General features: G+C 41.8%; 1 protein-coding gene across 1 annotated transcript; it reads left to right on the forward strand.

The window, feature by feature from the left end:
- Window positions 1–15,073: 15,073 nt before the first annotated feature.
- On the forward strand, window positions 15,074–20,520 carry LOC137254998 (procathepsin L-like). The gene is made up of 5 exons (XM_067792568.1): window positions 15,074–15,395; window positions 15,918–16,095; window positions 17,509–17,705; window positions 19,421–19,652; window positions 20,371–20,520. Exons 1-5 carry the CDS (start codon window positions 15,153–15,155, stop codon window positions 20,457–20,459), a joined length of 939 nt encoding a protein of 312 aa, XP_067648669.1. The 5' UTR covers window positions 15,074–15,152; the 3' UTR covers window positions 20,460–20,520.
- The last annotated feature ends 579 nt before the right edge of the window (window positions 20,521–21,099 follow it).

Genomic DNA, 21,099 nt, shown 5'->3' on the forward strand with positions numbered 1-21,099 from the left:
AGGTCACTCTGATCACTTTATATTTGAGTATTTTTAAGTAAGAACCATATCCTTACCTGTAAGTTTTACCATTCAGTGTTATGACAAGCATGACTTTGTATGCTCCTTCAAACTTGAAGAGACCTGTTAAAGTCTCTCTAGAATTGATCTTCAATAACCATACAAGGTGGCAAACAGGATCATGTGATCCAACTCGCAGACTTTGTTGACACGTGACCAATGCTGTTGATCACTGCATTGTCAGGTCCAGACTCGATTACTGACAGGATATAATGGCATATAGCTGAAACAACCAACCATCTAGCCCAGCATGAAGGTGACATGCCTGAAGTATATATGTACTGATGCTAGGCAGTGTCCGTGGTATGAATGTCTTTTTCTGTGGGTTCTCTTCACACAGGAGAGTGGGATAAAATGGAAATGTGGTAGATAAGGTCTGCAACATTCATAGCAGAACCCTGTTAGAAGTGCAGAACCATCCCCAGTGATATCATCTGGGGAATTTCCAGATAAACAAGTGTCTGGAATTAACATATTTCCAGATTTATGTATTGTCATATCTTTAGTGTGAATTAAGATGTTTGTCACAGTTGTCCAGAATGTAGGACAGCTGGATTGAGGTGGTCAGGCTGTAGCAGATAGAGCCACAGAAGTGGTGTTGAACTTTCCAGGTTTGTTTTTCCTGTGATTTAAATCCTGTATATAGTTGTCACATGAAGATGATGAATCAGGTTGCATCACTGTTATATATGTAGAGATATTGATGTTAGCCAGAGTGTATATACATTGTGTCTGAGCAGAGAGTGTGTAGATAGTCTGGTAGACATGTTGTTACTGTATCAAGCATTGTACAAACTGTTATGTATTATAGTTATCTATCAATCAAAATAAAACCTTTATTTATATGATGACGTGTGTTGTTTTAGTCAATGATGGGATGGTGGGGTAGCCTACTGGTTAAAGCATTCGTTTGGCATGCTGAAGGTGTGGGTTTCATCCTCACATGGGTACGATGTGGGAATCTGGGGTCATTTCCGGTGTCCCCTTGCTGTGATATATTGCTGGAGTATTGCTAAAGGCTGCATAAAACCTAACTCACTCTCTCACTATTGTTTCAATCATTTGTGGGATAGCCTTGTGGTTAAAGTGATCACATGTCATGAGGACCGGTCATGAAGACCTGGGCTCAATTCCCCACATGGGTACAGTGTGTGAAGCTCATTTCTGGTGTCCCCTGAACATATTGCTGAAGGCAACCTAAAACTAAACTCACTCACTCATTGTCTATTTCTTCACACTGGCGTCGCATGTTCCACCGACACGTCATGACACCCATGAAGATCCTGGTTAGAATTGGTCTTCAGTAACCCATGCTTGTCTTAAGAGGCAGTTAATGGGATCGGGTTGTCAGACTCATTGAATTGGTTGGTGCATGTCATTGTATTCTGATTATGTAGATTGATGCTCATGCTGTTGATCACTTGTCCAGACTTTATTATTTATAGATTGCTGCCATATAGCTGGAACACTCACTCAGTATTACAGAGCAATGCAACTGTATGATAAAGAAAGTAACACAACATGTGAATGCAATGACAAAATGAAATGCATTGTGCAGACAAGGATCAGTTACAAATGGTACAAACTAAATATGTACAGGGTTACTATACGAATTATCACGAGCAAATGTACACTTAGAAACAGCTGAATGGGTATTTAATAATTATTAATTATTTTCCTACCATGGCATGAATAGTTTGAAAAGTTTTTGATCATCAGTCTTCAGGTATATAAAAGAAACTGAAAACAAAAACTGAAAAAGAGGACATGATTTGTGACAGACACAGAATGTAGAATCAACAAAGACTATTTTACTGAACATGGAATAATGAGAAATGGACATTTATTATGTGTCTGTATCCATACTATCGCATGCTTATGGCACTACAATAAAATCAGATGATAGATTACAAAACAAGTTTCTATTTTGTTAGGTTGTTTCTCAATGTAAAAATGGGTAAATATCGGAAATAGAATGAATATACCTTTTCTGGTACCCAAAACACAGGATGGAAAAGTAGAGTGGAAGGTAAGCGCAAAAGCGACAGATTTGGATAAATTAATCTGATTCTCTGCTTTGCTATTAGCTTGGATTTCGGCACAAAAAGGATGAGGGAAGCCTGCCGAGAGAAATTCAGTGGAACTGGTAAATAAAGCTGCATACCAGGATTTATTGTTTAAGAGGAGGCAGGTTTTTACACTCCCGGTTTTGTTTTTATTCAAATAATGACTAGATAAATGTCTTAAACTTAGAGATACAGAATTTTGTATGTAGTTGTAATTTGTATATTAACTGTGTATATAAATATATAATATAACTGTACATGAGAACAGGGAGCACAAATAAGGTAATTAGGGCTATTTATTGGTTGTTCGAAATTGGATGACACGAGGGCAGGATAGGGGGTATGTAAGAAACGTCTTTAGCTACGTAAACATCAAGAATGACTAGGAGCACAGACTTGATAAAATGGTCGGGAAATTAAAAGGTCAGAGTTGAGATACAAATCGGACCTTGTAACCATAGACAGATGCACAGTAGATGAATGTAGTATGGGGATTAGAGGGTTAAGTGGCATGGGCTACAACAGACGGACCTTGTACATGTCACTAGCAAGGGACAAACAGTTGATCATGGATTTAGAATTAGGGAGGGGGTGTGGCATCTGAAGGACTATCCAGGGAACCAGTCATGTTTTGCGTTTCTGGTTTGATGGATTGTGGACTTGTAAGCAAAGCTGGACACAAAACCTGGGGTGGAAAGGGAGATTCGGGAGGAGGGTTTGTGGAGACGAGCAACTTGGTCAGAGGTCGCTGCGCTCCCAAGACACCCAGACTGACTTACAATACGTAAGTGCCTGTGTTGTTACTTTTTGCTGATTGTACCGTTTAAATAAAAAAGAAAAGAAAAAAGGCGCTAGACGTATCTCGAAGTTGGTTGTTCCTGCTCGGCTGTATCTGGGAGAGAAGCGACCCGATAAAAGAACCTGGTTACATTAGGCAGCTAGATTTACATTTGATGTTTTAAAATTCAAAATTCTAGAAGTTAAGGAGTGAGTGAGTGAGTTTAGTTTTACGCCGCACTCAGCAATATTACAGCTATATGGCGGCGGTCTGTAAATACTCGAGTCTGGACCAGCCAACCCAGTGATCAACAACATGACCATCGATCTGCGCGATTGGAAACCGATGACACGTATCAACCAAGTCAGCGAGCCTGACCACGTGATCCCGTCAGTCGCCTCTTTCGACAAGCACAATCGCCTTTTATAGAAGTTAAGGAACAATATAATACTGGAGGACGTGAATTGGTGCCTGGTCTTCTGGCTGAACTGATGACAGCCCACCAAACCGTAAAATAGGCCACACAGGCCCAGAGACTATCCTAACAGGTTGGGAATTTTTCGGGTAATAAAAGATTTAATGATTGGATAAAGGAGGAAAAAGCATGTAGGGGTTTCTGTGAAAGGTTTACGTGTTGTTACAAAGCAAAGACGGATATCTACACACGCATATCGGCCAGTGGAAGGAGAAGGTTGATACAGTAACTGAAAACCTGTTGGGAGCTGCACAGGGGTCGTCGCTCCAATGCGGTGCCCCATATAGTATACCACAGAAGACTTCTTCAGGGAGTAGTCCGCCATGGTTGTCCTACACCCCTGACACTGCAAATCCCTCCATCACCAGCGCCACTCTACTTAGACAACGAGGAAGACCATGCAGATTTCCATGGGAACTCGCAGAGACAGAAGTGGTACGAATTGTCTTAACTTAAATACAATTCACCATCTCTTCTTACGCTTCCAGACTTCTTGATCACTCACTTTGGTGAGATGCATTTTCAACTCCTTGATTATTTGAATATTCTTTGATAATCTGTACTCTTGTATCATATTTATACCTATTTCATAATGCTTTATTCATACATTAATATTCTTCAGTAATCTGTATTCTTTTTGTATCATATATATATATATATATATATATATATATATATATATATATATATATATATATATATATATATATATATATATACTTTTAAAAGAAAGACTTTGAAGTCTGGTAGGAAGAAAACCCATTGAGGAACGTTACAATGACATTCATCTTGTGTATGCAGCATCATTTCACGTTATCACCACACGCTAACACAATGCATGGAAAGCACGTGCACAACGTTGGAGCCTTCTATATGTGCATGCGGTGTCCTGATGAATCTTGACGTTTTTCAGGCAGGTCAATAAGTCACCGTAGACCATTCTTTCTGATAATTTTCTTGCATCTGTGCATGGTCAGGGTTTTCAGGGTCAATTCACACACTACTGACTGAAAACCTGAAATTGTCATTTCATACAGTCACCTAACACGGAGGATAACTGAACTAACAGCGTTTCTTTGAATGAAATCTGCCTCAAAACATCCATTATTATTGAACCACCATTGATTCAATCCCATATATCTCCCAATTTCGACAACCGTACATTGAAAGTAAAATTTCGGTACTTTTTGAAAGAGTATATATAACCAAAATCACGCCCCTTTGGTATATGAAGATTCAAACTTACAGGACGTGTGCTTGTTTATGAACACGCGTGCCAAGTACAGATCACTAGTAATGGTGTTTGCTGATCACTCATAGCTCAACAGCGCATTGTGTTAGCCTCTGTCTACTCAGTATTATCATCAAGATGTCTTGTACATCGACTGCATCTGCACCTACCATGGACTCGTGTATTCGCAACCACTGTTGGATTTGTCCAGGATCGTTTGAAGACTGTCCCAAGGCAGGGTGCGGGAATATGTGTGGTGGTACTGAACATTGGGGCACTCAATATCCTGAACCATGTGCTATCTGTGGGGGGAAGGGCCACCACAGAAGAAACTGCCCCACCTTAAGAGGGCCGCCGCCGACTCCCAACTCCAGTCCTGCGAGGACCGAGGTTGCTGATGCACTCACAAAGCAGCCTGCTACTCCGAGCTATGGTCGGTGCTACAGATGCGGGATAAACGACCATTTGTCCCCCAACTGCCCACAAACTGTCGCCTACAAATTGGTGGGGGGGGGGGAGGGGGGGGGGGGGGAGGGAACTGGCATTACGCCCATCAGTGTACACAGGGTCCCAAGAAGAGGAAGGAGATGCTGGACAACGATCACTGCTGGTGGGAGGTAAACGTGGCAGTGAGTGAGTTTAGTTTTACGCCGCAACCAGCAATATTCCAGCTCTATGGCGGCGGTCTGTTAATACTCGAAGGGTATAAGGTAGTTGGTCAGAGGTCGCTGCACTCACGAATATTCAGGGATTGCTTACAGCACGTTTGTAAAGCACTTGAATAGTTTCACTGTACCATAACCGTTGATGCAAGGATAATTAAACCACTAGACAATCCACGAAGACTTGGCTGTGTTTGCTCCTCGTTCCCAATCACCTGATCTAGAACTCCCAAGCAAAAGAACAGGGTTACAGGCTTGACTGCGTGATCAGCCGAAAATGCCTTGGTGCCGTGACCCGGATTTGGGAAGACAAAAACTTCACAAGGTGGGACAGGCGGAACAATAAGAACAAGCATATCTCAACGCAAGCTCTATCAATCGTTTTTAGATTTGTTAGTTGGCAAGTAATTTTAATAAGGGCATAAGTTGATTTTATAGTATAAGTAATTTTTATAGAGAAAGAAAGGTAGTACAAAAAGGGTACCACAGGAAATAGTACGAGCAGAAGGCTTATCCCGAAAACTTTTAATAAATGGGTAAACTGTGAAATAAAGTTGGGCGCAGAGGTAATAGAGGAAGACTTAGGGAAACTAACAGAGCAATCACTCTACCTCAGGTTTTGGATCACATTCCCAAAAACAGAAGGGAATTACAAGAAAAATAACGCTCCCGAACATATGATGGCATACCGCACTTCGTTGAACGAGAGCTCCAAGTTTACCCCATATTTTTTAATGTATGGGAGAGACCCTTTGTTACCCATGCACACACTCTTAGAACCACAACTAAGATATGTAGTTGAATATTATGTTCCTACAATGCTGCAGCGGCTGAATAGCGCTTACTCAGAAGTCAAGGAGAATATGGAAGAGAGTAGGCAGAGAAACAAAATTCAGTTTGCGAAACGGGCTAAAGCATGTGAGTTTGAAGTAGGTGATGTAGTATACTATTATGGTAGTACCACTCCTGTGGGAGTAGTGGAAAAACTTACATCCATATGGAATGTAAGAATACTATACTATAGAATAATTGAACAGGTTTCACCGGTGAATTTTAGGATAAGGCACCAGCTTTCGGGAAAAACAAAGTTAGTACAGGCAGAGAATATAAGGGAGGCACACCCTGATAATACTTGGGATGAGGAGCGGGAACAATATAAACAGGTATTGAGTAAGACTAAGGCAAAGGCCAATAAGAGACCAGTGCCGTTAGGAACGAGAATTCAACCTATGAGAAGAGTTAAGTTGAACGTACCTAACATAGGGAACAGCAGGGAGCATGAAATGGGGCGAACGAAACTGCAAGGTTACGACTCGTGAGACGAAAGTATGGATATTGATCCCGAGGAAGATTACGACCAAAAGACAAGTGTTTAGATACACCTGTACTTGGTCAAGGACCTCTTGATATGAACGATGCTGACGCATGTGAACAAAGGACGAATGATGACGACGAACTTCAACTAGGTAGTGACAGTTCGTACGATACAGAGGACGAGTTGCCGCTCGTACATTGGTCAGCCGTTACACCTACTGACGGGACGCTAGACGTAAATGATCCTAGGTCCAGTAGGGAAGGTCTGAAGAGGATGGTGGTCTCATCACCTCTGACAAACGTAGATGGAAAAGGGGCAAGAACAGACACGGGTTCTTCAGACGAAACCGATGTAGAGTTTTTAGATTCGGATAATGTTTCTGAAACTCAGAACTCTGGACTAACCAGTAAACTGATGAGATTGATAGGCCTTTGGTAAAGGTGCTAAGGAAAGACAACTCACGTTTCAATTTAGTATGCGTAAGTTGACGGAGTAGGGATCCGATTGAATAGTGTGTTTAGTCAGAAGGATTAGGGTATGATGCGCGAGGATGCTATCACACCAAGACAAGTAAATGACTGGTTATGTTTGTATACATACATAAAGTATGGCGGGAAAGGATAGATTTGGGGGAAACGTATACATAACACTATATACTTGTATCAACTGTATGTAATGACGTTTTAGCAAGAAGTAATTTTGTGGAAACTTCTTATTACAGATGGGAGGAGGGTATCTCTCAGTTCTATTCTTATCAGTGCTATTAATATTAATGCTGACTGCGCGGCAAGGGAAAACAATGACAGGAGTGCATCTAAACGACGTGTACCCTTCTTGCAGTACGTGGCTAGTATCGTCTACCGTGGACTTGCGTCCATACGATCGACAGATGGATAAAATCAGGGACAACGTAGTTATTTTTAAAAATACAGTGAATGAGTTACAAATTCCAAAAGGAAAATACGAAGGTATAACTGAGCATGCACACAGAAATATTAAGGCTTTATTAGCTAAGGAAAGTCAGCAGATTATGGATAAATATAACAAGTTTAGAAATGTTTATGCCAGATTACGAACTATTACAACGAGTCAGAAGGTTAGGAGACAGGAAAGAGCCTTACTGAATGTAGGTGGATTTTTATCCCAATTGTTTGGTACAGCAAGTCAGGATGATATGGACAAAGTCAGACAAAATATAAATTCCTTGAAGAAGAGCCAGGAGAGGGTTATCCATGTTTTTGAACACAGTCTAACTATATTAAATGTTACGAACACGAACATCCAGTTAAATCGCGCAATTATAAAAAGGATCGGAAATGTTACTGTAGATATGTCGACAAAGATTTATGATTTGTATGATAAAATTAGTTCAGGATTGAGACCTATATTATCTTATTAACAGTAGGACAAATTCACGCAATGTTTCATTTGTTAGATAACGCCGTAAGTGCTCTAGGTGAAGCCATACAAGAAATGTTTAGACAAGTACAACGTTGTTTACGAGGTCAAAATTCAAGGGTATTAATTCCGGATTATGCATTGAAAAGGGCTTTACTAAATCTCAAACGGAAGTTACCACCAAACCTCAAGCTACCCTATGTAGTTAGTAAAGAAAATTTGCAACGGTATTATCAAAATATTAGGACAACTCTGTTGCCTGACCGAAATGCATTCCATGTGATAATGGTGATACCTCTACTTCAAGTATCTACGTATTTTGAATTATATAAGATGGTTAGGTGCCAACTCCAGACTCGTCGGGGAATGCAACTTATTCTTTTGTAACTGAAACTCCGTTTTGGGCTATATCACCGGATAAAGGAAAATATAGTTACTCAATTAGATAAAACCGAGGCAGAGATGTGCATACAGCAAGATATTACTTACTGCCCACTAATATCAGCCACGTATGTTACCAATACCATGCCAAACTGTCTTATTGCCCTGTTTCTACAAAAGGTTGAAGATATTCGGAAGAATTTTAAGACAGACATTCAGAAGTGACTAAATTTCTCTGTTGTAAAATTGTTACCGAATGGACAATGGTTAATTTATACGAAAGATAGTCTTGATATAGAATTGGCCTGTTTGCCTCCTGATTCTGATTCATCTACTATCATTGAAGTAAAACTGGGGGCGAGTGTAATTGAAATCAGATGTGCTGCTCACACCACTTATTTCAGTTTACCCGTTCATTTGAGCCCTGTACCCCAATATAAAGTTCGACCGAGCTTACCACAAAGAACTTAATCTTGGACTGTATGTTATTTCCACTCCCAAACCAGTATACCGTTTCCCTACTACTACAGAAAGACCTATAACGTATAATTCATGGGAAGAAACGGAAACTGATGACATTGATCAGTTGATGGATGAATTAGATGACGCTAAAAACGATATAGAATTTGAAGATTATGATGGGAAATCCCAATCATCTAATTTACTGGTTTGGTATAGTTTTACTGGGATCTGTGTGGTGACAGTGATTATACTAATTAACTAATTAACTGATTAACTAAGTGTAGAGCTAGGGAGCTAGCCAACGAGCGAATTGAAAGCGATAGGTTAGCGCTGAGAGAGATAGCCCGTCCAGACACTGCGAGAGTTCAGAAAGATACCAGTCACGCCTTTGCACAATCCTGTCATGTGTATGTTCCGGAAGTCACGCCGAGACCAACACCCCGGACAACCGGCCGAAAACGAAAACGGTCAGAGTCCCCATGCGAGACGCTGAGGGAAGAACCCAACGAGGAAGAGCTAGAGGGAGAGATAAGCCCCCTGGCACCTCTGGATCTTACGTCACAACCTACTGTGGGTGTGGGATCGTTTCGCCTGGTGAATTGGGGAAAAAGGGTCAAGGCAAAGATTCGAGGATGCCTTTATGGCAGGTGTATGTGTTTGTGATGTGATTCTTTTACGAAATCACCAAGATGGTGTTGAACAGAACCAAGTGAACATGTATAGCTGATTATATATGTGCGTACTGGCGGTGATGGCGGAAATCAAGTATTGGACTATGAAGTCCTTTCTCCCTAAATTGATCCGAACTCAGTGATATGATATCTGGGTCCTGGATGTGTGGACAGTATGAACTGTTAAGAATACGTATATGCAAGAAAATCCTACAGCGTAGTGTTTTCTTACCCTAAAGAGAGGAGAACTGTAACCGGGAGTTACACTCTCGGTTTATAAGGATGTTTTATTGTTGATTTAAATGTTAATTACAATAATTTTGAACATTATAGTTTATATGAGTTAGGAAATGTATATGAACTGTGTATTATAAATATAAAAGAAATTGTACGTGAGGACAGGGAGCGCAGATAGTGAGGGATTTAGGTAATTAATTGATTGTCCGACCCTGGCTGACATCAGACAGTATCACAAGCCTTGGGGTTATGTCTGTATCAGAAAAGACAAAGTACGTCATTATGATCAGAGGGAGAATACAAGCGGAGAATTGTTAAAATGGACAGGGGGTGATGTAGTGAGGGATTAGTAAGGCTACTTGACATTGGCAATGAGGTACAAATTGAGTTTCTTTTCATTTCTATAAGTCTTGATAATTTATCAAGAGAATTTGATGTTAGGAGGATTGGCGATAAAACTAGGGGGGAAAGTTAGATTCGGGGAGACGGTTTGTGGGGATAAGGTAGACGGTCCGAGGTCGCTGCGCTCCCGAATATTCAGGATTGCTTACAGTAGGTTTGTAAAGCACCTGAATAGTCCTCTTTATAACCGTTGATGAACACTTCAATAAACCACTAGACGATCCTGTTTGTTCCTGTTTCGAAACCACCTGAGCACGAAGCCCCAAAAGAAGAACCAGTTACACAAGCATATTTTACGTTAAAAGAAGAAAAAGGTCGCCGGAGGAACAACAGGCTAGAGAGGAAATATTGAGAACAGAAACAGCAGAAGCAAAGGGGAACTAAGACAAATAGAGGCGCGGAAGGGAAATTAATTAGGATAAGGAATCAAAGGTCACAACGGAATAACAAAATGGCTGAAGGGAATGATACAGTGCCAGATCTACCCGCCGATTTAGTTGCATCCCACTTGACAAGGGAGGAGAAAGTGATACAGGCACAGGGACTGCCACAACAAGTTAGAAATTTTTCGGGGGAGGGGTACAAACAACTTATAGATTGGACTAAAGAGGTGGAAAAGGCATGCATTCTGTCAATGCGTCAGATAAAGGAAAATGTACCTTAGCAATCCAAACAGTGGTCGAACCCGCTGCAGACTTTTTAATTCGGAAAGTCAAAGAAAACCCTGAAATAACATGGGCGCAGCCCAAAGATGAGCTCAAGGTCAGGTTCAGCGACCTGAATGATGTAGAATATGCTCAACAAAAACTGAAAAAGATAAAGCAGACTAGTAGCGAAGTGGTGCAAAGTTGTTCCGATAGGTTACTGTCATTAGCGGACGAATGCTATACCTCTGTAGAGTTGCAGACACCGGTTATACAAAAAAATATTAACAGACATTTTCAGTGATGTACTTAGGGACGATCACATTGCAAGGAGACTAATCAGGGAACGACTGACAAATTTGAAAGATGTCATAAAGAAAGCATCTGTTGAGCAACAAGCTACTAGGACATACAGTTGAAGGTGGCATGGAGAAGACGTTCCCATGGACGTAGATTCGCTAGGAAAGGATGCAAGCTACAAGGATGTGAGAAAACAAGTGACTGAGTTTAGCTTTACGCCGCTCTCAGCAATATTCAAGTTATATGGCGGTGGTCTGTAAATAATCGAGTCTGGACCCGACAATCCAGTGATCAACAACATGAGCATCGATCCGAGCAATTGGGAACAGATGACACGTGTCAACCATGTCAGCAAGCCTGACCACCCGATCCCGTTAGTCGCCTCTTACGACAAGCACAGTCGCCTTTTATGGCAAGCATGGGTTGCTGAAGGCCTATTCTACCCCGGGACCTTCACGGGTCCTGAATGCTAGGTGTTGATAACTGTTAAGAGATGGATCTTGAATGTGATAAATTAAATAATAACCGGTTTTCTTACACCAGTGACCCTGGTTCTGTTTGGAATAATTTAGTTGGAAACCTCATACTCCACATCTAATGATAATTTCATCTACATTTTCCGCATATGAAAGCAAGACGTTCAGGACAGTCATCTGCACAAAAGTCATTTTTCATGTCGATTGACTATCCATGTTTATCATCAATTAACTTGAAAAACCTACTGGTCATTGATCATTTATATAACGTAGGCAGATAAATCAGGATCGCCGGTAACTCTGACATCATTGTTTCTCCCTGAATTTCATCTATTACGGAGAAAAACAAAATGGCAACACTTGCTCAAAAACAGTGTCAAATAGGGATGTTATAAGGAACATGGTTATCATTGTAGTTTGTGTCGTCGTTAGCTGAGGTGCTACGTCACGTGTTCGTTATGCAGGCAATGGTTGAAATCTGTGACGTCATCTGATGGTGAAGGACGACTATGTACAGCGATTCAACGTAGATCCAGTGTCGCAACAAAAGATGAATTTTCTCCTTGCATCTGCACCACCCTAAGAAAACCATGAAACATTTTAACAATGACATACACAATATTCACATAGGTGTTTACACTTGTGGTACACAGAACAATGATTGAATTAAGATGTATGCGGTTTTAGCAATATTTCAGCAATGCTACTGCAGGGGGACACTTGAAATCGGCTTCACCCATTGTACCCCTATCTGTACTCACATGCGAATGCCTTAACCAGTAGAATACGTCCCATCCCTTGTAAACACAGAGTAAAACGGGCCGATGATCACCCGTGTGTATGAGTGTTGTCGACATATTTGGATTTAGTTCCAATATGATCACCTTAGTGGTACTGAGCTTGAAAGACCTTGACACAACTGTTTGATATTGTCGCGGACTCCGAGGTCCCACACCAGTTATTGTACCGAGCTGGCAGTTTCAAATATATTCAGGCCCTTGTGGCCTTCATGAATGATCTATTTTTTAAACTAGAATCTTACATGTACTTCTCGTTTTAGCTATGTTAATGTTTGGGAATCATCCATGATCCATCATTTTACGACAGCTTACAGTTTCACTTCCGGTATTTCAGCGCTTTGCGCATAGGAATGACAACACCAGCCTTTAACAAAATAAAGACTTCTCTCTGCGCCATAAGCTTCGCTAATTGATTTTGTACAGTCTGAAGCTGTATGAAGTGTAGTCTATTTTGTTTTCATTGGTTTGCCAAAATGGGCCTGCAGATATCATCCAGGGCCTGTAGATTTAAAAACCTGCAGGTTCCGATGGCTAAGTGGCAAAATAAAGCATTGGAAACACAGCCTTGACATGACGTTACTATTGACAGGCTTTTCTTGTTTGTGTTTACACATCAGTCAGGACAAATGTATAGGTCTACTCAGTGGCCATACCCTGCACCTTTCGGGAGCAACAAGAGGACTTTGACCGTCTTCCATCGCATGGTCTTGCGTAGTGGTCCACCTCCACGGGTCAGAGGGTATGGAAACCACTGGAGAGGAATGAAACAGACATACAGTGCTGTTTAGTTGACAACTTATATAGTATGACTGGTCGCGTAATGTACATTCATCTTTAAGATATTCCCATGTATTGTCATTCTGCGACATTTTCAAGAAGTGTGACGAAATCACCCCAAACTGTCAATATTAGACCTTGAAGTTGAAAGTATATAAGTTAGGAATATTTCAAAATTTACATATATCCGTAGCCATTTTTCTTAAGTATAGATCATTATGAAGATGTTACAACTTAGAAGCCTCGTCAGACTATAAAGACTTTTCGACCACAGCCTAGTCGATAATAGACCATAGTCACAATAGAGATGGTTGACTGTTTAGTCCGGCAAAAAAGTTGTTATGTCTCGGAAAGTTTTATAAGACATCAAGGTGGGGTAGTCATATGGTTAAAGTGTTTGCTCGTCACACCAAAGGAGCGGGTTCGATTCCCCAAAATGTGTGAAACCTATTTCTGGTGTCCCGAGACGGGATGTGTTGGAAGATTGCCAAAAGCTGCATAAAAGCGAACTCACTCACACAGACATTTGACTCAAGTTGAAAGTGAATGTTCCTGCACCAGAGTCATGACGTAAATGATGAGGAACAGATAAGAGCTGTCCTCAAGTGTTGAGGCAGAGCAACTGAACATCTGTCTACCAACTCCACCAGGCACTGTTTGAACAAACAAACCTCACACTAACAGAATTTCTGCATCAAACAGAATATTGTGTTCTAAATTGTTAAGACTTTCAGATATGTGGTAGGTGGTCGCTCTATTGTAGTTTGGGTGAAGGCCTCGGTGTCCGTTTCACTGTTTGGATATATCTGGGCATGTCCGCATATCAGAGTTTGTAAGTAAATGTATCGGTCTCACAGTTTCTTTGAAGTTTTTTGTTTGGTTCTTTTAAAATAAAACCATACTCAGTGTTCAATGGCCTTGGATAGTTTAGTAAAAGACGACAATATATCACCTATTTGAGTGTGTTGAGTAAGGAAAGTGACAGTTTCCACTTCTTCAAAGCAGCCACCATCCTCCCAGTCTTGAGAACATCCTGGTGGTAATTGCGCTTGTGGAAGCTCCTGTATGACTGTGGGACAGTGACGTCTGCTGGGAACGCTGCTAGAAACTGGAAAATACAGAAAGTGAGGGGAGTTGGCGCCATCACCATGCAATTCTCTAGAGTTACGTCCCTTCGTCACACCTGGATTCAGTGATCGTGAAATGAATCCAAGACTCGCCCTGGTGATAATGATATTTTTTTATCAGCATCATATTTGAAGAGACGGGTTGAACATTAGTCATGGAGCCTATAAGCTATACAAACCTTCGATGCTTCCTGAAACAGACCCTATAATTGAGTTGTCCATTCCCCCGATCACAGCGAGAAATGAGAAATATTGTGTCAGTTTGTCATCACAAATCGTCCTGTTGATGAAGTTGCTTAACATCGATATCTCTTGATAAACCTTTGGATCTTCGGGTTGTTTATTTGTTTAACTGTCTGAAAAGTAGGCCCCATGGAGTCAGTATTGTTCATAGTTCAGTTGTAGAGGTTCCGGAGACGTGTCATAACAAAATTAAGAAAGAAACATACATAGAATAGCTAGCAACACACACATACACGCAAGAAAAAAACTCTCAACCAAGTGAGAAAAAATGTTTGAACAACTTCCTTTATTTATAATGAGATGTGACATTTCGATGTAGATGCCAATATCTTTATCTGGCAAGTTGCTCATCCATATATGGTTTCCTTACTTGAAAGCAGACTACGCACGCACGCACGCACGCACGCACGCACGCACGCACGCACGCACGCACGCACGCACGCACGCACGCACGCACGCACGCACGCACGCACGCACACATGACTTCCGACATCGACGAAACTGTTCTGTCCACATCTGACCCACACGTAGATAGCAAAAGGTCAAAGGTCATGTTTACACGCATCATGTGATAAGGTTATCAGCCGGAGTGTATTGCATCAAATGTACCTCACTAAACACATACTGCATTCCTTCACCCATCAGTAATGACATTCCTACCGCAAACACTTCTACTACTAGCTCTTACTTCCTTCTCCCTCGGAGCGTCTCGGGACAACTTGCAGCAGAGATGGGAAGAGTGGAAAGTCAAGTATGGGAGGAGATACAGCAGTCAGGGGGAGGAGGAGTGGAGAAGGAGGGCGTGGCAGGCCAACCTGAACCTGGTGGAGGCTCACAACAAGAGAGGGCAAACTGACTTTCCCCTAGAAATGAACCAGTTCGCTGACGAGGTACGTATCTGTACTACAAGGACATCAATTGTTTCTCTAGGAACTGCATTACACAACAGAAACCGACCTTGAGGATATTTCTCACGTTGTCTGTCATATGGAAACAGAAACATATCCGGAAGCCCTTGCAAGTCTAGGTAAGTTCAGTTCAGGAATTAGAGCCTCCTAGCTCATTTAATTATGTTTCATCAAGTAAATTTTAGAACTAATTTTCTGTAAAATGTTATTTCAGAGACAATCTCAGGGCCTGGCCACTAACTTTGAAACTAGACAAATCTATGGCACGTCCACACACATCCACACACATGCACACGCTTGTCACTAATCCCTGTAGGCATCTAGTTGTGATAACACTTTACAATAAACTATCACGGTTTGAGCAACATTATGGCTTGAGAAACCAGACATGGGCTTCAAAAATTGTATCCATTACATTTTAGATATTAAAAATACAAGTGTGATATGTAAGACACACTATTGAATGAGCAAATCCCGAGTAAACACAGTTGTATTTCTGTTCAGATTCTTCAACAACGGCATAGAGTCTTTCCCGCGATTCAACCTCACTCGGCTACCACAGCAGACGACACCGAGGCATTTCTAGCTCCGCCCCCTTCATTTGATTGGCGGAGTAAAGGGGTCATCTCCGCAGTGAAAAACCAAGGGACCATCGGCAGCGCAGACGCAGTAGCAGCATCAGGTTTGTTAGATCCTCCACGATGCTATTCTGCTTAACTTTTGAAAGGTAGATTCCACTAATTAATTATATAAATAGAACAACCCCTAATGCAATTTGAATGGTACGTGTATTGTTGCTCGCTCCTACTGTATAGGCAAAGAAGGGAGCACAATACCCTGAAAATACATGTTCAGATCATTCAGGTCTGAACATCCACGAGAGGAGCTGTCCAGTTTGAAAAAAATAAGGTTTCCAGTAACATCACGACGAGGGACAGTACCTTTGTCGAGAATCGAACCACCGTGTTCGGTGCATTGACCTTCCGCTCTCCCGTTTTATCCAATACACAAAAGAGGCCAGTCGATGATGATGACGACGACGAAAACTTGTTTTTACCGTCTGGCATATGGTTTAGTACCTCAACTTAAAACATTAAAGGCGTGTTATAAAAAAACCGTCTATATTAATGAGACGTCTCTCTTAAAAGAGTGAGTGAATATGAATTTACGCCGCTTTAAGCAATATCACGTCCGGAGACACCAGAGGCTGGTTTCAGACATTGTCCCCAATTTGGGAATCGAACCCGAGTCTTTGGCGTGACGAGACAACGCTTTAACCACTAGGCTACCCCGCTGCCCCTTCTGTCAAAAGAAGAACGACACCACTGCCATTATATATCAACATGTATTGAGGGCTCACGATCAAAAAGAACTAACATGTGTTCGAGATAAAGTTAGCATATCCTGCCCAAATACCCGTCACAAATACATGCAAGGTAAGTGAATTGTTTAACTGTAAACTTCCGGTACAATCCGACATGTGAAGATCCGGGGTAGAACTGACCTTCAGTTATCCAAGCTTGTCGTAAGAGGCGACAACGGGATCGGGTGGTCAAGCTCGCTGACTTGGTTGACACACGTCATCGGTTCCCAATAGCGCAGATCGATCCTCATGCTGCCGTTGCTGGTCCAGACTCGATTTACAGACCGCAGTCATAAAGCCATAATATTGAATTCCGTGTAAAACCAAACTCACTCACTAGAATAATCCAGAATAGGGAATGGCTTTGGATACTGTCGCTGGTGTATAAAGCTTGGTAATATCCTCACATCCACAGTAACTGCGTAAGACCGAAGGATATTTTGTTCGGTGGATATATTGTATACTCCACAGGAAGCTGATAATAAATTAAACACCGGCTGATCGACCGGGTTAACGATGGCATCGATGCTGAAACCTCTGAGAAAAATAATTATGATCGTTGTAAATGTTAACTTTTTTTTATCTTCTCTTGTGTAAATAGTTGAAGACACGATAAGACACTGCCAGTGTAAGATAGTTTCAAAGTCACTCACTCATTGTTTCGACATTTTGATGCCAATCAAAGGAATCCTGATCACCTCAACTTTGTACAATTTGACTCACTGGCTACAGAATGCATGGAAAGTTGGAATGCGATAAAAACCGGACGATTGTTGAACACCAGCTACCAGGAGATAGCCGACTGCTGTAGAGCCCGTAACAACACCGTCTTCGACTGCGTACACAACATCGGCGGCGTCTGTAGCGAGACAGACTATCCTGATCTGACGGGACAGTGTCGGAATAATACATGTCATCCTGACCTACAGGTAAGGTCAAGGCCATATGTAACTGGCGCCATCTTTGAATGAGACCTCCATCTAAAAATAATTGACCTCGCTCGTCGATTGTGTCCATCTAATCCTCATTTTTGTGACAAGTATATTGAATAGCAATACGATCGTAGAGACCATATTTTGTATCGACTACCAATGGGTTATACAGTGTTACCAACTCCGTCATAATTTACGATTAATTTCGAACTCTCAGAAATTTTAGTAAATGACATATTATGGCGGGATGCGTATTTCTAAAAGCGATTTAGCTAGTTCATCGAAGTATCGAAGTATACGAGGGTTGGCTGAAAAGTTCCAAGCCTCACTGTGAAAAAAAGTTACAAAGTCCACGTTTGTAATATATTTTTCTTCATAGTCCCCTTCCAAGTTCACACACTTTTGCCAGCGATGCTGCAAGGCCCGAATCCCAGTCAGGAAGAAATCTTCAGCTACCCTAAAAACATCAGTCACAGCGGAAATGACGTCATCATTACTTGCAAAATGGCGACCGGCGAGTTCCTTTTTCATTTTGGGGAACAGGTGGAAGTCAGAAGGAGCCAAATCAGGTGAATAAGGAGGGTGGTCAATGAGTTCAAAGCCACAATCGCGGATTGTTGACATGGCCACCACCGATTTGTGAACAGGCGCATTGTTTTGGTGGAAGAGGACACCTTTAGCGATCATCCCTCGTCGTTTGGCTTTGATTGCTTCTCGCAACTGGTTCAGTAGATCAGCATAGTATCTGCCGTTGATAGTTTGACCTTTTTCAAGATAATCAATGAGCAGAATACCCCTGGAATCCCAAAAGACTGATGCCATCACCTTTCCAGCTGAAGGAACAGACTTGGCGTTCTTCGGAGCTGGTGAATCAGGATGCTTCCACTGTTTTGACTGTAGTTTTGTTTCTGGTTGAAAGTGATGTATCCAGGTCTCATCCATGGTTACAAATCGAGCCACAAAACCATCGGGATCTGCTTCAAAACGACGCAAATTGTCAAGGGACGTCTGGAACCTGACACGTTTCTGTTCTGCTGTCAAGAGCTTTGGCACCCATCTTGCAGAAACTTTAGTCATTCCTTATTCGTTAGTGATAATATGCTCAACCCTCTCATGAGAGATGCCCACTACACTAGCAATAAGTCGAGTAGTCAATCGTCGATCATCCATCAACATATCGAGCACTCGCGTGATGTTTTCTGGAGTGGTTGCTGTTGAAGGCCTTCCTGAGCGTGGGTTATCATCAAGGTTTGTCTGCCACGCTTAAGTTCTGCAGCCCACTTCTTTACTGTGGAAAATGAAGGAGCATCATCCCCTAGAGTGGAGACCATGTCAGCATGTATCTTTGCAAGTACTTGATGACTGCCCTGTATTCAGTTTTGTCCATTTCTGATGATTTCAGAGGGTAGGTTTACCAAAAGAGCTGTAGTTGAGATAAAACTATTAGTACGTTTGTAGTTCTTGTGTCTATGATTCACTAAATGATTGTCCTCGTTGGTGGCAAACACCTGTCTCTACCTGGTGGGGAAAAAACCACTCAGGCTGAGAACTTTTCAGCCAACCCTCGTAGATAAGAAACGCTTTTGCCTTTGAATGTCCTACAAGATAATCATCCTTAAATCAGCATCCGAATAAGTTCGCAGATCGGTAAGATAATTGTTAGTGTAATACTACTGACGTTGGTTTTGTTTTATTATGATTTTACTATTCAGATACAAGGCGGGAGACGACTTCCGCCAAGACGCCCGGATCTAATGATCACAGCCCTTCTTCAGCAACCCCTTCTGGTGTATGTGGACGCGAGTCACGTGACCTTCCAGCTATATGGAGGGGGTGTCTACAGTGACCCCAACTGCAGTACAGAGAGAGTTGACCACGCCCTACAGCTCGTGGGGTACGGACAGAAGGAGGGACAGAAGTACTGGATATGTAAAAACAGCTGGAGTGAGTATGTCCAGGTTTCCGCAAGGTCGAAATGCTTGTCCAAGGCAACGCAATTAGCAGTGATAAGTTGCTCCCCTTCGTCATACATGAGACTATATATTTTAACGGTTCCGTATCCATAATTCAAACTGATTATGTGTAAACAAGAAAGGTAGGGCACTTCAGGTACACCGTCCTTATTATGTGCTCATAGAAAGCCAGGAGGGAAGCATGAAAGTACAAGTGTTCATTTATTCCCACATTTTCACCCACAGTGTAATACAGTGGAAGCTGTCTAATTCGGACTCAAGAAACATGGAAGAGAATGAGGGAACACTTGTACTTCCATGTGTTCCCTTATTTGCTCCCATGAGCATATTATGGTAGGACGTTTCTTACAGCCTTCAGAAATGTCATTATTGAGAAGATGCCGCCCATAAAATTTCCTGCCTTTCGTTACTCGCCAGATAAAATGCCCATCAGATTATCTTTAATCCCAGTATTCGATGTTTTTCATGACGTTTGTCTATTTCATTAAAGGTTTGAAACGTAGTGTAACTCGGGTTTTTTTTTCTCACAAATGTTGAACTAGCTGCGACATTCATTGACAGAATGGTATTTGGCTTGGGATGGCATTGAAATGTAGAGAAAACCTTTGCGTGGAGTAGGGAGAATTACCCAGATGCAAAGAGACGCACGCGCGGTACTTTGTCACATCCTCGTATTATACATGTTTCAGGTTCGAGATGGGGGATGAACGGTTACATCTGGATACGGAGAGGATCTGATGAATGTGCCATAGAATCATATGTTTCCTATCCATACTGACCTGTAACACAATCTGTAACACAACCTGTAAATAAAAACGTGAAACGGATCGATGAACGAGTAAGAATTTGTCAGTTATGTATAGGTGAGTGACTGTGACGGAGATTCTGCAGTATGTGAGTATATATGAACTCAGCTTTTAAACAGCTCTGGTTACAGAATAACTCTCGTACGTCCATCGATTCTAGGCTGAGTAAACCTTTACGCCGCTAGCAGCAATGTTCCAGCAGCATCATGATGGGTTACACCTACATCGGCTTCATACACTGTAACTCACTGTGTGAGTTCAGTTTTACGCCGCTCTCAGCAATACCCCAGCTATATGGCGGTGGTCTGTAAATACTCGAGTCTGGACCAGAACATCCAGTGATCAACAACATGAGCATCGATCTGCGCAATTGGGAACCGATGACATGTGTCAACCAAGTCAGCAAGCCTGACCAACCGATCCCGTTAGTCGCCTCTTACGACAAGCACAGTCGCCTTTCATGTCAAGCATGGGTTGCTGAAGATCTATTATACCCCGGATCTTGACGGGTGCATGTCAAAAATGGAACCCAACTGTTCGGTTTGACGAGTGAACGCTTAACATGACAGGTTACCCTGTAGACCCTTACCGATTAGTAAACAAAGTGAATAG

The sequence above is a fragment of the Haliotis asinina genome, chromosome 1 (assembly GCF_037392515.1).
Source record: "Haliotis asinina isolate JCU_RB_2024 chromosome 1, JCU_Hal_asi_v2, whole genome shotgun sequence".
In the NCBI taxonomy this organism is placed as follows: domain Eukaryota; kingdom Metazoa; phylum Mollusca; class Gastropoda; order Lepetellida; family Haliotidae; genus Haliotis; species Haliotis asinina.

Excerpts from the sequence above, each read along its gene's own strand:
- LOC137254998 (XM_067792568.1), top strand. The coding sequence starts at position 15,153 with ATGACATTCCTACCGCAAACACTTCTACTACTAGCTCTTACTTCCTTC. Across the intron at positions 16,096-17,508 it reads AGACGCAGTAGCAGCATCAG|AATGCATGGAAAGTTGGAAT; the intron begins GTTTGTTAGATC and ends CACTGGCTACAG. Across the intron at positions 17,706-19,420 it reads CATGTCATCCTGACCTACAG|ATACAAGGCGGGAGACGACT; the intron begins GTAAGGTCAAGG and ends TTTACTATTCAG.